Source organism: Hypomesus transpacificus, chromosome 14 (assembly GCF_021917145.1).
Source record: "Hypomesus transpacificus isolate Combined female chromosome 14, fHypTra1, whole genome shotgun sequence".
In the NCBI taxonomy this organism is placed as follows: domain Eukaryota; kingdom Metazoa; phylum Chordata; class Actinopteri; order Osmeriformes; family Osmeridae; genus Hypomesus; species Hypomesus transpacificus.
The window spans coordinates 11361884-11378189 of record NC_061073.1 but is presented as its reverse complement, the minus strand read 5'-3'; the positions used below and the strand labels follow the sequence as shown (position 1 = coordinate 11378189).

Below are 16306 nucleotides of genomic sequence, written 5' to 3'. Positions count from 1 at the left end.
ACATTACACAGAAATAAACAAAGTAAATGTCCCATATCCAGTTTCTGATAAGAGTTGCGGGTGTGGTAGGTTTTAGTGCATTTTCTTCATTCCAAATCACTATGTTGTATAATTCAAGTTCAAGTTCAAGTCTTTTATTTGTCAGGTACACAGAACAACACATGGTTAAACTGGGCACTGAAATTCTTAAGACAATACAACGCAAGCACCTGGCATAGCATATAAGTACACGGAACATAATTTACATCTATGCTGAGCTTAAATAAGTAAAACTTCCTAAATATACAGATAGCAATAAATAATCGACTACACTAACCTTAATACTAAAACTTCCTAAATTACAGATAACAATAAATAGTACACTATAGTAACCCTAAATGCACATAAAACCTGTTTCAACCCTATAACCTATTCTAACCTAAGTGGAGTACAGAACAATCGTGCAAATTTGCAGATCAGTGACTAAGTCAATGACCATACAGGAGCCTGGTGGCGAGGTACAGTGAGGTACAGTAGTGCAATGTTACTGATAGTGCAACCAGTAGATGAAAGTGACACGGTATAAGTGACTAAATACATAATTCAGTTGCCATTGGTATTGATTAATAACTAAGATGGTTTTATTTTTTGGTTTGGGCACTGTCTAATACTTCTTCAGTGTATACTCATCTTTAACCTTAAACTTTCACATACATTGTTTGGGCACATGAGCATTTTTTCTAATCACACATTGAAGGGTCTTAAATTACGATAACTGAGTTAGAAATTAGCAATACTATAGTTGTAAAATTGCAACTGTAAAATTGCACGAATTTTCATTCAACCCATTGATTGTTGCCACAAAATGGGTTAAAGTGTAATGTCACTAGCGTCATTTCAATGTTTTTGACGTAGGTCATTGAACACTCGTCCTTGGAAAGGAGTACAAACCTCAGCACTCTATAGGTTTCCATGGCATGTTGCTGAATCAGGTATTTGACCAGTGGGGCCTCTAACTGTCAGGTATAAATAGGAAGGCTTTAGCCAGGTAGGAACTCAGAACATCACCAAGAGCAACAGCAGCAGTACTAGCAGCTCCAGCTACAACTGAGCCAAAATGACTAATATGAACATGGGCAAGGTAAGAATGCCTTCTACAGTACATGTAACCCATGAATGTGTACTGCATGTATTTAGAAATGTTACTCAACTCTATTCACTGTAGAAGCAAACTCATTCTCAGAACACAAACATAACCTCACTGTTATATCAATGTTAGAAAGGCTGCAAGGGTCTCATTTAATAAAGATTTTATTGATTAAAACGATTTCAGATGATCTTCTACGAGGAGAGGAACTTCATGGGACGTTCCTATGAGTGTATGAACGACATGTCCGACATGTCCTCCTACATGTCCCGTTGCCAATCCTGCAGGGTGGAGAGAGGTTGCTTCATGGTCTACGACCGCACCAACTACATGGGTAACCAGCACTTCATGAGGAGGGGCGAGTATGCCGACTACATGAGCATGTTTGGCTGGAGCGACAGCATCAGGTCCTGCCGCATGATCCCCATGGTAAGGACAACTATTACCATTGCTTGAATCTACTTATCTGTATTTTCAGCTTCCACCAGTCTGAGTTAAAGGTGTAATATCTCTGTCATCTGTGGCCATGAAAACTCTTGAAGGTCAAGGTCTCATCTTTCAGTAACCTTTCCGTTCAATTACAGCACAGAGGAAACTACAGGATGAGGATTTACGAGAGGGACAACTTCGGTGGCCAGATGCATGAAATGATGGACGACTGTGATTCTATCATGGATCGTTACCGCATGAACAACTGCATGTCCTGCAACGTGATGGAGGGCCACTGGCTGATGTACGAGCAGCCCCACTACGAAGGCAGAATGATGTACATGAGGCCTGGAGAGTACAGGAACTTCCACCAGATGATGGGAGGCATGGGAGGCATGGGAGGCATGGGCAACATGAGGTTCATGAGCATGAGGCGCATCAATGACTCTTTCTACTAGACAATGTTTAAATTTGGTGCTGAAATGAAGATCTCAATAAATTATTGATAAAAAAAGAATTTTTCTGAAAATATTTAGTAATGTTTCTACTGTACACAAAAAACACTGATTCCACTACTGACAATATACATAAATGCATTTTGTATAATTTTAAAATGAAAAGTAACTAGATTAACTTCTTCTCCTAATGACATCGTCTCCTATGTTCAAAATTGTACTGACTATAGCTCAATTAACCCAAAAATTAACAAAAAAGGTTTTTTTCCTGAAAGTGTTTTCTCCAAACTTCCATGATTACCATATGATGCATGATACACATAGCTACACACAGTAGTATGGTCAAACTAACAGTTATCTTGGGTGGTGTTCATTTTGGTTTGTGAGTTAGAGAAAAAGATCCACTCTGAGTTAAAGAGTGGATATCTTACTGGACATATTACTGGTAAGTGACACAGTAACACCTGTATCCACGATCATTATAAAAATCATAGAAATGACTGGGGATTAAGTTACTAATTAAGTTGAACCAAGGCTGTAGCCATGGAGTCAACATTGGGGGGGATTTTTTTTTTTGTGTGGATAATTTCGGACAGCGTGCGTGGTTGCCTGTCATAGCGTAGCACATTTATATTTTTATTTTTATATGAATATGTTGGGGGGGGGAATTTTGACCAGATTTGAATATTGGGGAGGATGTGTCCCCCCCAATATATATTATTATTACGGCATTGAGTTGAACAGCATAGGATAGATTAGCATACCAGGGGAATAGCAGGGCAAGTTGTGAACATTTTACTCATACTACTTACATTTAGTCAGTTAGCAGACGCTCTTATCCAATCCCGTATCTTAAATGCCATTTCCAAAGTATTCCACATTACTGAAAAAATGTTTTCCCTAAAATATACAGTACTGTAACCATGTAAGAAACATACCAATTATTTTTCAAGGGTTGCAGGTTGCATTCTGGTCAAACTGTACAGTTAGGGTTACAAATTCAGTATAGTGTATAATGGGCTTTCTAGGGGTTAGCAGATGTTAAAATGTATTTTGTTTTGGTAACACGGTAACAACATCGGTAACAACACGGTAACAACATCTTCAACTGCACCTTTTCAACATCTACACTATTTACATTTTGGAATAACCCATACAGTTGCACTTAATACTGTTTCATCATAAATACAATCTTGTGTATTGCACCTATGTCTAAAGATATTACCATTAAGGTACATGGTAGTTACTGTACTCTTAATAAAAAAAAATTTCAAAGCTTTACTTAATGGCAGTTTTGAGTATAATTGTTTGTATTCATTAGCAAGACAACGTTTTAACTTACCCTGAAACCAATGTTGTAAACCATCTTTACAAATGTCCCTGTCCTGTGTACAAAGCTTGACACTAAAAAAGCTAATTTGACTTTGACAACAAACCTCATAACCTCATACTGTGGTTGTAGAGTAAAAGGTACTGACAACTTAACCCTGTATAAACTTGACCTGGGGCCTATTCCATAAAGGCCGCTCAAAAAAGCTAGACTTAAAGTCCTAAACCAGACTTGAATAAGTTTAATTAGTCAAGCGGGGCTTAAGCGGTTCCATAAAGGCCAATTTCAGCTCACGCAGTCCTACTAATTCAAGTCAGATTTACGTAGTCAAGCTAATTGCGCTTGCACCCTATTTTTTAACAGCCCGAGAGGTAAAACATGGATCATACAATCCACCACGGCAAAAGCAATGCACACGGCCACATTACTTCTTCCAGAAAGAACGTCCCCTTTAAATCGTGTACAATGACAGCTCCCTCAACAGCTGTTTAAGATGGAAGGACTAAAGGAGAGATTGGCAGAGCAAGTTAGAACATATCCACACCTTTATAATGCCTCTCAAACTTAGCTACAGCCATTTTCTCCGATCGATCACCTAGGCTACAAAGCGTAAACAATGTAACCATAGCTATGAATGTAACGGTAAAATTATTCTGTTTACGTCACGCGAACCTTGAGCACAGGCGACTGTTTGCCAAAGTATAAATGCAGCAGCCTGAGCGACACTTTTTTTTTTTCGTCGGCGACCATTTCAAAAGTGTCGGCGACAAAAGTATAAACTATAGTTATCCACCGCTTCAATCAAAGTAAAATGACACGCCATGATTGACGTCATGAACGATAAGACCTTCGTTGACTAAAAAATACCCGCTAAACTAATCTAAATTGACTTTTTTGACATTGTTTAAAATAAATAGCCTACTGTTAATTACAACATTATCCAGTAGCCTAGTGCTAACTTTTTAACATGGGTTTTGTGTCTGGGAAATGGAGGGCGGATTTAGGTTTGTTTTGCAATTGCAGGCAACTGTTAACAATAATATTGCTATGATAATTATACTCGGATCATTTAGATTGAGATGTAGGCCTATGCCTGATGCCTAAACATTTGAAATCACAAACTAACATCCATACATTTAACGGCTATGGTGCGTAGCCTATCAAAGCATTGTTCATCATTGTTTAATGCATTAGGCTAAATGTTGTAGCCTATGGCTATTTACATTGATTTTCTATCAATGTTGAACTGATGAGAATAGGAAAATGAGAATATACGTGATAAATCATCGTCTTCCCGTTGGGTCAGTGTTACAGGGACATCTGGTTAAGCACCAAGTCACGCTAAGCCAGACAGTTAGTCTGACCCTGACCAGACTAGTTTCGTAGCCTAAGTTGCCATAGTAACCGAGTTCGAACTACGTTGAGCTAGTTTAATGGAACCGAATGAACAAGAAATGAGTCTGACTAATATGGAAGCAAATCGTGACCAAAATTCAAATGAAAATGCATTTCCAGAAATGCATTTTCATTTTAAGAATGTGGCTGCATTATTTGACTCATAAATCAAATTAGTATTCAATCATCCTATTTGCATTTTCATTTTCTTCTTTAAGACTGCTCATTCTTTCCCTTAATTAAAATGAAAACGAAAAAGACATTTGAAATTTAATTTTCAAAATATGCCCCAGCAAATAGATACCAAAATTCAATTTGAAATGTAAAATTTGAAAATGAAAATGCATTTCCAGAAATGCATTTTCATTTTAAGAACGTGGCTGCAAAATCGTGACCACAATTCAAATTCAAATGCATTTCCAGAAATGCATTTTCATTTTCAAGAACGTGGCTGCAAAATCGTGACCACAATTCAAATTCAAATGCATTTTCAGAAATGCATTTTCATTTTAAGAACGTGGCTGCAAAATCGTGACCACAATTCAAATTCAAATGCATTTTCAGAAATGCATTTTCATTTTAAGAACGTGGCTGCAAAATCGTGACCACAATTCCAATTCAAATGTATTTCCAGAAATGCATTTTCATTTTAAGAATGCGGCTGCATTATTTGACTCATAAATTAAATTAGTACTGATTAGTACTGAGCGGACATTGCATTTTCATTTTCATGTTCTGCCCGCAAAGAACTGCCCATAATTCGAAAACGAAAATGCATTCTGAGCGGCGCAGTTGAGTGACGTCAGTAGCCGCTCTTCTTCAGCTCCCTGCTGACCGAGCTACCCATCTTGTTCGGTAGGGGGCGGTGTGCACATACGCATTGCATTACATGACAAATGTGCCGGGAAATTGATTGAATTGCCGGGTCTTTAGAGGACGCATCACAGATCATGGCGCTCCCTCAAATTGTGCAGACACTGATAGAATTAGCTGAGCTGGTAGAAACTAATAATATATCTGAGTCTGATGCCCGTGACCGAGTAGAACAAGTCACAGAGAGCTTGGCTGCATACTCTGCCGTCACAGACGTACACATTAATGAGGTTGCCATAGTAAACCTCTCTTCAGTCCTGGAACGGCTGGATGCTGTGGAGCCTCAAATGGGACGGGGACGACCAACCATCCACATCCCGTTCGAGTCCATCGAAAACTATTTGTGCAGTCTGGCTTATTCAGTAAACTCGCTTTATGGAACAGGCCTCTGTTCTCTTCAACTTAAATTCAACATTCAGAAAAGTTAACCTTTACTTAATTGTACCAGATAACTCAAAATGTAATTTTATCTCGTAAAATTCAGTAATATAATTGAGGTTTTGAGGCAGTTTCCTCACTCAGTCACGGTTTCACATTATTTAGTTAACCTTGGCATTTGTGATGCTGAATCACTTTCATTCGAGTAATGGTAAAAAGACAGACACACATTTACTTCCACAGCTTTCTATTTCCATCCTTATTCCATCCTACATTATTTTTTCCCCAACAATATTAATTTAAGAAGTGCTGTAAACATACATTTTATTTTTTTATTTGTTATTAGGTTTTATGATTGTAACTTCTACTTGTAACTTTTTAAAGAAAGGTGTATTAAAATAATAATAATTATATTTGTATTATTATTACAGCAGGTGAAAGTACACATATTCCTGAATAAATCCTGATACAGTATGTGTAATCAGTTCTGTTGGAAAACTTTCTATGTGAAAACAAATGAAAAGCCAAATCTGGAAAAGTATAAAACATTATGTGTAGAAATTATATTAAATATAATGTTGTTGCTAAAACACTACAATATAGCCTACACAATATGTAATTTCCTATTAATTATTTGCAATGGAGGCTAAGGTTATGAATTTATTTCTCAAATTCAAGACACAATTTGATAATACAAGATTTAAAGTTATTGTTTCAAGTTAATTGTCCTCAACCTTTTTATGTACTCTGCCACCTGTTGGTTGTTGTGTGGTATAGTATGTTAGAAAGACTGTTGCATGCTGGGAGACATCGTTTTCATCCATGGGTCATTTACCCTGTATCTTTAACTGTGAAAGGCATCATCTGTGATAGTTGTCTTTGACTCCCTTTCGATCAAAATAAACTGTAATTTCAGCCTCTGTTAGGAAAGACAAAGATGTGGATATTTTATTGATTTATTTGCTGTACAACAGAACAGTTTACGTAAACTCAATCATCTCAATAGAATGTAACGAGAAAGTATAATAGCAGTTGTGTGGAATGATCATTAAAGCAGGAAATAAAACATAATTTCTTCTGGTGATACACGTCACTTTTTATTAGAAATCAGAGGGCATGGGAGTTGTTCACCCTATTGACGTTTGGCACAATCAACGTTGTGGTCACCGGCTCCATGTTTGATGACAGTCTTTTGAGGCAGTGCTAGAGCCTGGAAAAGTGGACAAACCTCTATACACTATAGTTTTCTATAGCATGATGCTGAGTCAGGGGATTTGTAAAGTGGGGCTTCTAACTGTCGGGTATAAATAGGAATGCTTGAGCCAGGTAGGAACTCAGAACATCACCAAGAGCAACAGCAGCAGTACCAGCAGCTCCAGCTACAACTGAGCAAACATGGCCAACATGAATATGATGGGCAAGGTAAGAATGGTCAAAGCCTAAAAAAAGGATTCAAACTGTATGTACATATGTTTAGACTCTACCACCACACCACCCATTGCAGCAGTAATCTAATTATAAGTCAAAATGCATATGTACACTTTCTCTGTCTGAAAGGGTAGTGTTGTATTGCAGTGGTCTAATTTTCCAAATGTTACTTCAAATTTGATTTCTTTTCAGATCACCTTCTACGAGGACAGGAACTTTATGGGACGTTCCTATGAGTGTATGAATGACATGTCCGACATGTCCTCCTACATGTCCCGCTGCCACTCCTGCAGGGTGGAGAGAGGTTGCTTCATGGTCTACAACCGCACTAACTACATGGGTAACCAGCACTTCATGAGGAGGGGCGAGTACGCCGACTACATGAGCATGTTTGGCTGGAGCGACTGCATCAGGTCCTGTCGTATGATCCCCATGGTAAGGACAACTATTAGTCAGCCTACATATTTATTTCTAGCTGTATCAAATCTTCAGTTTTTCCTCCATATTTATAGTTTTGTTATGGATAAAATCAAATATTAAAGTAATAAATTCCTCTCAAATCTCAACTAAATTATTGTCTCAATGAAACTCCTCTTTCTCCAATAACAGCACAGAGGAAGCTACAGGATGAGGATCTACGAGAGGGAGAACTTCGGTGGCCAGATGCATGAGATGATGGACGACTGTGACAACATCATGGATCGTTACAGCATGAACAACTGCATGTCTTGCAATGTGATGGACGGCCACTGGCTGATGTACGAGCAGCCCAACTACAGAGGCAGAATGTCGTACATGAGGCCTGGCGAGTACAGGAACTTCCACCAGATGATGGGAGGCATGGGAGGCATGGGAGGCATGGGCAATATGAGGTTCATGAGCATGAGGCGCATTATGGACTCTTTCTACTAGACAATGTTTAAATACTGTAACATTAAGATCTCAATAAAGCTTGTGTAAATATATTGTATATCTCCTGCAAAGTGCTTGTTTTTAAATGAACTTGAGTGGTTTTAGTACTTTACACAAAAATGTCTAATACCAATAAGTAATAAGCAATACACATAGCAAACTTACGCTTATTTTTCAATACAATCACTAACTGAATAGTCTGAAGTTATTTGTAAATAACCAGAACATAAACAGGAAAACATGAAAATGTTGAACTACAAAAAAATATATATTGTAACATTTCTTTTAATATACGTTTTCCTTTAAAGGGGCAATTGACTGGGTTTTTTGGGTATTTCACACTGTTCCTTAAGGTCTCCGAATAGGGTATGTAACATTGGTTGGGTTGAAAATGGCCCGGGTGCTGTTCTATGCCCTCTGACAGATCCTCTGAAATGTTCCCGGGAAAAAACACTAGCTTTTCTCCTTTTATGGTATGCTCATTAATATTTAGATAAGCTGCGCGCTGATTGGTTGGTTATCAACGAGTGAAGCTGGGAGCAAAAACAACACGGCCAACAGCAGCACTCGCTGAAACACCAAAGTTGGAGACTTGAAATAAAAACGCGCAAATAAATCTATTGTGTCTACACAACACTGTTTTCAACAGATTGACTATATATCATTTGAAATGATAACATTACTTGTTTCCACTGTTGTTGAAGCAAACTGGATTGACTTAGGTAGGTAGAACGTTAGGCTACAGTTTAGCAACCAAACCATATCATGATTCTACTCGGCTTCAGTTAGCTAGCTAGGCTAGCTCTAGATATCTTGCTGTAAAATAACATGACAAAGATCTGGACAAACATGCATGGTGAATTGTAGATTTTCATTACACAGGTTATTTATTTGAATGAAACACAGTCAGGAACATGAATCAACATTAGCCCCATTGCCAATAAACTAGGCTAAATTATCACACATTCTACCTATGCTCTTGCGTTAGCAAGCTAAACTTGTTTACATGCCTACAGTCTAGGTGTTACTAGTAACAGTTACTAGCAATGCTAACGTATCCTGTATCTAGAACCTGCCTTTCTCCAGTTCTTTCAAATAGATTATCTAGACAGGCGTTAGCAATAAGCCAGACTGCTGTTCGTTTTCTGGCTATTTTTCAGAAGCTTCCCTTCTAATGCCGACTACAGCTAGTCTAGCTAGAGTCATTTGATGTGTGTAGAAACGTATTTAGCATTCTACCTGGTATGCTATATACAGGAAACGTTAGCATTGCTAATAACTGTTAACACAACATCATACTGTTCTTATAGCTTGCGGTTGCAATGAGCATGCGGTCGGAACAGCACCTCTTTCCAGGTTCAGCTTCCTAGCAAATCCTGCTTGAAATTGTCCAAGGTTGTCAAAACTGTCTTGGGTGAAATGTTCAGAGGAAATGAATGATTGAGTGTCGAACTTCGCCGGGATGTTCTCATAGACAACAGCAGCCATGCCTGTTGAATGTTTGGCTCCTTGGGAAGACTGTGAGTGTTAGCCTTCCCTGTACAGCCTGGAACACAGCATTTATGACCGTGGTCCATTTTCAATATCCTTGTTATAATTCAAAACGTTCTTCTTTGTAATTCCTTATAAGTAGCCTACACAGAGCAGCACGCAGCCAAACTAGTATGGAGATAGACGCTACCTCGGGCTGGTCTGGATGTAAATTCTGGGGCGTGACAAAGATACAGACCAGAGCCAATAAGAGGGCGATCACCGGTCCTACGTAGGACTGGTAGCTTTGTTGAAAAGCTTGCGTTTTACAGCCAAATTTTTTCTTTTTGAGATTTGAATAGGAAAGAGGTGTCAATGGACTTTGATATTCACGGTATGTTCAGTTTACCCACCGAACTGTCGTTATTCAACTATGACAAGGTAAAATCGGTTTTGCAGTCAATTGCCCCTTTAAAGTGATTCATAGCATTTGTTAACCCATTTACCAATGGGTTGTTAAAAGGTACAGCCGTGGCCAAAAGTATTGGGAGCGACATACATTTTTTATTGCAAAGCTTGCTGGGCCTTGGCGTAAATTGACTGCTAACATAATTTCAGTAAGTCAAACAGGAGAAGCTAAATCTTTTTTTGCGTTTTGGACGTCCATAGACTGACGGCGATGGCTGCTGATCTTTGCATGGATGGACGAGTGCCGTCCATAGAGGGAGCATATATTTTGGACGGCGTCATAGCCGTCCATACGGACGTCCCTCGTGCCGTCCATAGAGGGAGCAGATATTTTGGACGGCGTCATAGCCGTCCATACGGACGGCGATGCTGTTCAGAGTGCCGTCCATAGAGGGAGCAGATATTTTGGACGGCGATGGATTAGCAGGGACGTCCCTCGTGCCGTCCATAGAGGGAGCAGATATTTTGGACGGCGTCATAGCCGTCCATATGGACGGCGATGCTGTTCAGAGTGCCGTCCATAGAGGGAGCATATATTTTGGACGGCGATGGATTGAATGTTTAGCAGGCTGTTGAGCTAACAACTACCGAAGGCTACCATAGCATGTAGCTAGCTACATTAACTTTGGATGACTCAATCTTTTGTCAAGTTAATTTGTATGAATTGCATGTTAGTGCAATATTTACGCCTTTATTCTGTTTTTTTACATAATCAGCAGTATGATCTCATGACAATATAGACTTGAAAAACAATATGTTATGGTTTGGGTTTGCCTATAGGCTACATATATTTTAATTATTTCGAGAATTGTTAATAAAGACTCATTTAAAATGTTAACATTGTGTTATGACCCTATGAAATACATTGCCATTTAGGTCTTTTAAACCGTCAGTTTAAAGTGTTTTATGGGTGGATTTGAAGCCACCAGTCAGTAGCTCCAATCTTGCGCACGAACTTTGCGCACGGAGACAAACGCAAAACAACAAACACTCGCTTGGAGCGGAGACCAATGCAAAACACAATACGATGTGTTGAGCCAAACCAAAGCCGTCAAAGGCTACCATGAATGTAGCTACAGCAACCGTGGATGACTCAATAAGTTTTGTCACGTTATTTTGTATGAATTGCATTTAAGTGAAGGCTATATATTTACGCCTTTATTTTATTTTGAACATACAAAAGTAGGCCAATCAACAATAGAATGTCATGACAATACAGACTTGAAAAACAATATGTTATGGTTAGCGTTTGCCTAGATATAGGCTACATATATTTTAATTATTTCGAGAATTGTTAATAAAGACTAAATTAAGATTTTAACATTGTGTTATGACCCTATGAAATACATTGCCCTTTAGGTCTTTTAAGCCGTCAGTTTAAAGTGTTTTATGGGTGGATTTGGAGCCACCAGTCAGTAGCTCCAAGGCTATTACGTTTTGCATTTGTCTCCGCTCAAAGTGGTTCGTGCGCAACATTGGAGCTACTGACTGGTGGCTCCAAATTACACGTTACACGTTACAAAATAACGTGACAAAACTTATTGAGTCATCCACGGTTGCTGTAGCTACATTCATGGTAGCCTTTGACGGCTTTGGTTTGGCTCAACACATCGTATTGTGTTTTGCATTGGTCACCGCTCCAAGCGAGTGTTTGTTGTTTTGCGTTTGTCTCCGTGCGCAAAGTTCGTGCGCAAGATTGGAGCTACTGACTGGTGGCTTCAAATCCACCCATAAAACACTTTAAACTGACGGTTTAAAAGACCTAAATGGCAATGTATTTCATAGGGTCATAACAAAATGTTAACATTTTAAATGAGTCTTTATTAACAATTCTCGAAATAATTAAAATATATGTAGCCTATAGGCAAACCCAAACCATAACATATTGTTTTTCAAGTCTATATTGTCATGAGATCATACTGCTGATTATGTAAAAAAACAGAATAAAGGCGTAAATATTGCACTAACATGCAATTCATACAAATTAACTTGACAAAAGATTGAGTCATCCAAAGTTAATGTAGCTAGCTACATGCTATGGTAGCCTTCGGTAGTTGTTAGCTCAACAGCCTGCTAAACATTCAATCCATCGCCGTCCAAAATATATGCTCCCTCTATGGACGGCACTCTGAACAGCATCGCCGTCCATATGGACGGCTATGACGCCGTCCAAAATATCTGCTCCCTCTTTGGACGGCACGAGGGACGTCCCTGCTAATCCATCGCCGTCCAAAATATCTGCTCCCTCTATGGACGGCACTCTGAACAGCATCGCCGTCCGTATGGACGGCTATGACGCCGTCCAAAATATCTGCTCCCTCTATGGACGGCACGAGGGACGTCCCTGCTAATCCATCGCCGTCCAAAATATATGCTCCCTCTATGGACGGCACTCTGAACAGCATCGCCGTCCGTATGGACCGCTATGACGCCGTCCAAAATATATGCTCCCTCTATGGACGGCACGAGGGACGTCCCTGCTAATCCATCGCCGTCCAAAATATCTGCTCCCTCTATGGACGGCACTCTGAACAGCATCGCCGTCCGTATGGACGGCTATGACGCCGTCCAAAATATATGCTCCCTCTATGGACGGCACTCTGAACAGCATCGCCGTCCGTCCATCCATGCAAAGATCAGCAGCCATCGCCGTCAGTCTATGGACGTCCATATGGACGTCCAAAACGCAAAAAAAGATTTAGCTGCCTCTCAAGTCAAATCATCAGCACAGGGGAAAGTGTGAAATAGTTCTAGCCAGGTGTTATCACTCGATTATTCTGATTGAATTTAAGAGCCGATTGACTGCTGTAAAAGAGTGGACTATTTGCACATATTGAAGATTTTCGCACCAAAAAAGCTTAAAAAAATACGAAATGTGCCTTATTGTATTCCAGTATTTTATAGAAACGTGAATATATTTTCCTCAAATACTGAACCAGTAAACTTTGCAAAACATAACATTTGTCATTGCCAAAACTTATCGCCATGACTGTACATTGTTGATTACTAAAGCTGGTTAGTCCAGTATCCATTGCAAGAAGACAATTTCTATGAGTTTCTCCTGCAATTACTTTTTTTTTTAAACACTAGTTATGATATTGACAGAGAATAACATGCTCAGAAAAAAATGAAAAAACATTCAACATGTATAAATATGATTGAGATGATGTGGAAATGAAATACAAAATGTTTGTGGGGATTTAAAGTTTGTGAAAAGCCTAAAAAGAAAGGACATTTCTAAAACACCACAACACTTACTTAACGAGACACAAACAAGGCCACCACCATGTCATCAATTATAAAACTAGGGTTCAGAATTTCCACAATACAGATGTTTATTGATTACAGTCTGAAGAACATCACTGACCATAATATTTATACAAATATTGAGTTACTTATTCACTTAGGAATTAAGAAAATATGAATTTCAGTCAATTGTAATTAAACAAATTCAAGGTTTTAAACTTAACTTTAATGGTTATTATACTGTCTCATTTACTAGATTAGCAATATCGTCATTTGCAATGTATCTAATAATGCAATGTATCTAATGTAAATTTTACCTAGCTAAAAGTGTCTGTGTATTCTGCTCATTGTAAAATGTTTTGACTCTTGGCAAAACAAGGTGATATAATTCAGTTGTGAGCTCCAACTCATGGCATTCTTTATAAACAAAGTACAGATAACAGTTAAAAGTCAAGGTTTTAATTCAAACATATATTTTTTTGCTATGCTGCCTATGAGCATTTGCAGATTCTGCCACCTACAGGGCTCTCAACCATTTCAATCATTTCTCACGCTCCATGAAAAACACCTTGAATGTCTCATGTTTTTTTTTTTTTTTTTTTTACAGTTCATCCCTTCAATCAGCAGGAAACCATCCTCTATAATATCTGCAAATAAAAGTTTAACTATTGCTTATGTGTTAGAGAGTGTGATGGAGAGTGTCATTGAAAACATATTTTTAGACCAGAACAAGATATGCTTTACTCATAATTAAAAATATGACTTGAAAACTCAGTTAAAATGAATAAAAAATGTGTCAGAAAGTTAAAATAATGTAAATTGCTATGTCTGAAGGCAGTCATGAACAGTGGGTATAAAAAAGGCAACATTTTTACTTGATTCAACATTTTTGTATTCACTTCGAGTTAGTGGCTTTCAGATTTTTCAGCCTATTGACTCTTTACAATAAGCGTTGTGATCACCAGTTTCGCTGCTCTGTTCTTGATTAAGGTATTTTGAGGGAGCCCTTTCCTGAACATGTGTGTACACCTCAGTGGTATTTCTATAGCATGGTTTCTATGGTATGTTGCTGGGTCAGGAAGTTTGTACAATGGGGCCTCTGACTGTCAGGTATAAATAGGGAGGCTTCAGCCAGGTAGGAACTCAGAACATCACCAAGAGAAACAGCAGCAGTACCAGCAGCTCCAGCTACAACTGAGCCAAAATGACCAATATGAACATGGGCAAGGTAAGAACAATCTAAGACTAATACATGTGTATATATGTAGACCTTATACTATAGTATTTTCACTGTAAGAGCAAATTCTTAAAATGCAAACATAGTTCTGCATAAATTCTCAGCTGTTGGTGTTTTCTGCAATGACTTAAATGATTGTGTTGTTGCGGCAAACAGAAACACTAAGGTCCCTAAATTAAAACCGCGTATCATTTATAAGAGGAATCTTAAAAATGTCGATGAACAAGGGTTTTCTCATGACTTGTTTAATTTTAATTGGAGGAGGATAGAGCTGATCCCTGATCAATAATGGGAGTGTCCTGGTGGTTTACTGGTCAAACATGTCCCTTGTAAGCTAAGGCTTTACCACAGGGGTCTCCAGCCCAGGGACATTTTCTGCATTACTCATCACTCTACCTTATATTTCCTGTCGATCCACACTCTCTTTCCCCCAAAAAACCATCCATGCGGTTATGAATAGCTGAAGAGATTGCATCATGTATTTCCATTTAGATCACCTTCTACGAGGACAGGAACTTCATGGGACGTTCCTATGAGTGTATGAACGACATGTCCGACATGTCCTCCTACATGTCCCGCTGCCACTCCTGCAGGGTGGAGAGAGGTTGCTTCATGGTCTACGACCACACCAACTACATGGGTAACCAGCACTTCATGAGGAGGGGCGAGTACGCCGACTACATGAGCATGTTTAACTGGAGCGACAGCATCAGGTCCTGTCGTATGATCCCCATGGTGAGGACAACAATTAGTTAGTATGTCATGATGAGACTAATTTGTGTCTAGCTGTATCTTCAAAGCGGGGTTTATTAACCAAAGAATTTGTACTTAGTTGAACTGGTTACCTTTAAAGTGCTGTCTTAGTGATGGCAATAAGTGTCAAGTCCCTAAAGTTGAGAAAAGATTCAAATCAAATCTGATTTAAAAAGTTCTTTATAAACTTCTCCCTGTAAAATTACAGCACAGAGGAAACTACAGGATGAGGATCTATGAGAGGGACAACTTCGGTGGCCAGATGCATGAGATGATGGACGACTGTGACAACATCATGGATCGTTACCGCATGAACAACTGCATGTCCTGCAACGTGATGGAGGGCCACTGGCTGATGTACGAGCAGCCCAACTACAGAGGCAGAATGTCGTACATGAGGCCTGGCGAGTACAGGAACTTCAATCAGATGATGGGAGGCATGGGAGGCATGGGCAACATGAGGTTCATGAGCATGAGGCGCATCAATGACTCTTTCTACTAGACAGCATTTTTGTATGTTTTAACTGCGCTGATATGAAGATCTCAATAAATAATTAAAAAAAAATGAGTTGTTTTCCACAATATGTCCCAAAATAATACAATAACAGTACAATAGTAATTCCATACTACTAGTCTATACAGACAAGCTTGTAAACTATGTATGTCAATAGCTGAACAGCAATATTATTACTAAGGTATGGTATGAAGAAATTCAACCTGCCAAAGTCGATGATGGTGCACTTCTACACAGCCATCATTGAGGCCATCCTCACCTCCTCCATCACCATCTGGTACGCTGCTGCCAC

General features: G+C 38.9%; 3 protein-coding genes across 4 annotated transcripts; all 3 read left to right on the top strand.

The window, feature by feature from the left end:
* The first annotated feature begins 1040 nt into the window (after positions 1-1040).
* On the top strand, positions 1041-15771 carry LOC124476438 (gamma-crystallin M2-like). 2 transcript variants are annotated; one of them, XM_047033574.1, is made up of 5 exons: positions 1041-1120; positions 1313-1555; positions 1711-1982; positions 15477-15482; positions 15709-15771. In XM_047033574.1, exons 1-5 carry the CDS (start codon positions 1097-1099, stop codon positions 15728-15730), a joined length of 567 nt encoding a protein of 188 aa, XP_046889530.1. In that variant the 5' UTR covers positions 1041-1096; the 3' UTR covers positions 15731-15771. The 2 variants fall into 2 exon arrangements, with proteins under 2 accessions (XP_046889530.1, XP_046889529.1); XM_047033573.1 differs by lacking the exons at positions 15477-15482; positions 15709-15771 and having other exon boundaries at positions 1711-2063.
* On the top strand, positions 7340-8384 carry LOC124476434 (gamma-crystallin M2-like). Its single transcript, XM_047033569.1, has 3 exons — positions 7340-7408; positions 7607-7849; positions 8024-8384. The coding sequence occupies exons 1-3, from the start codon at positions 7382-7384 to the stop codon at positions 8324-8326; spliced, it is 573 nt and encodes a 190-aa protein (XP_046889525.1). The 5' UTR covers positions 7340-7381; the 3' UTR covers positions 8327-8384.
* On the top strand, positions 14649-16065 carry LOC124476442 (gamma-crystallin M2-like). The gene is made up of 3 exons (XM_047033579.1): positions 14649-14738; positions 15240-15482; positions 15709-16065. Exons 1-3 carry the CDS (start codon positions 14715-14717, stop codon positions 16000-16002), a joined length of 561 nt encoding a protein of 186 aa, XP_046889535.1. The 5' UTR covers positions 14649-14714; the 3' UTR covers positions 16003-16065.
* Positions 16066-16306: the final 241 nt, after the last annotated feature.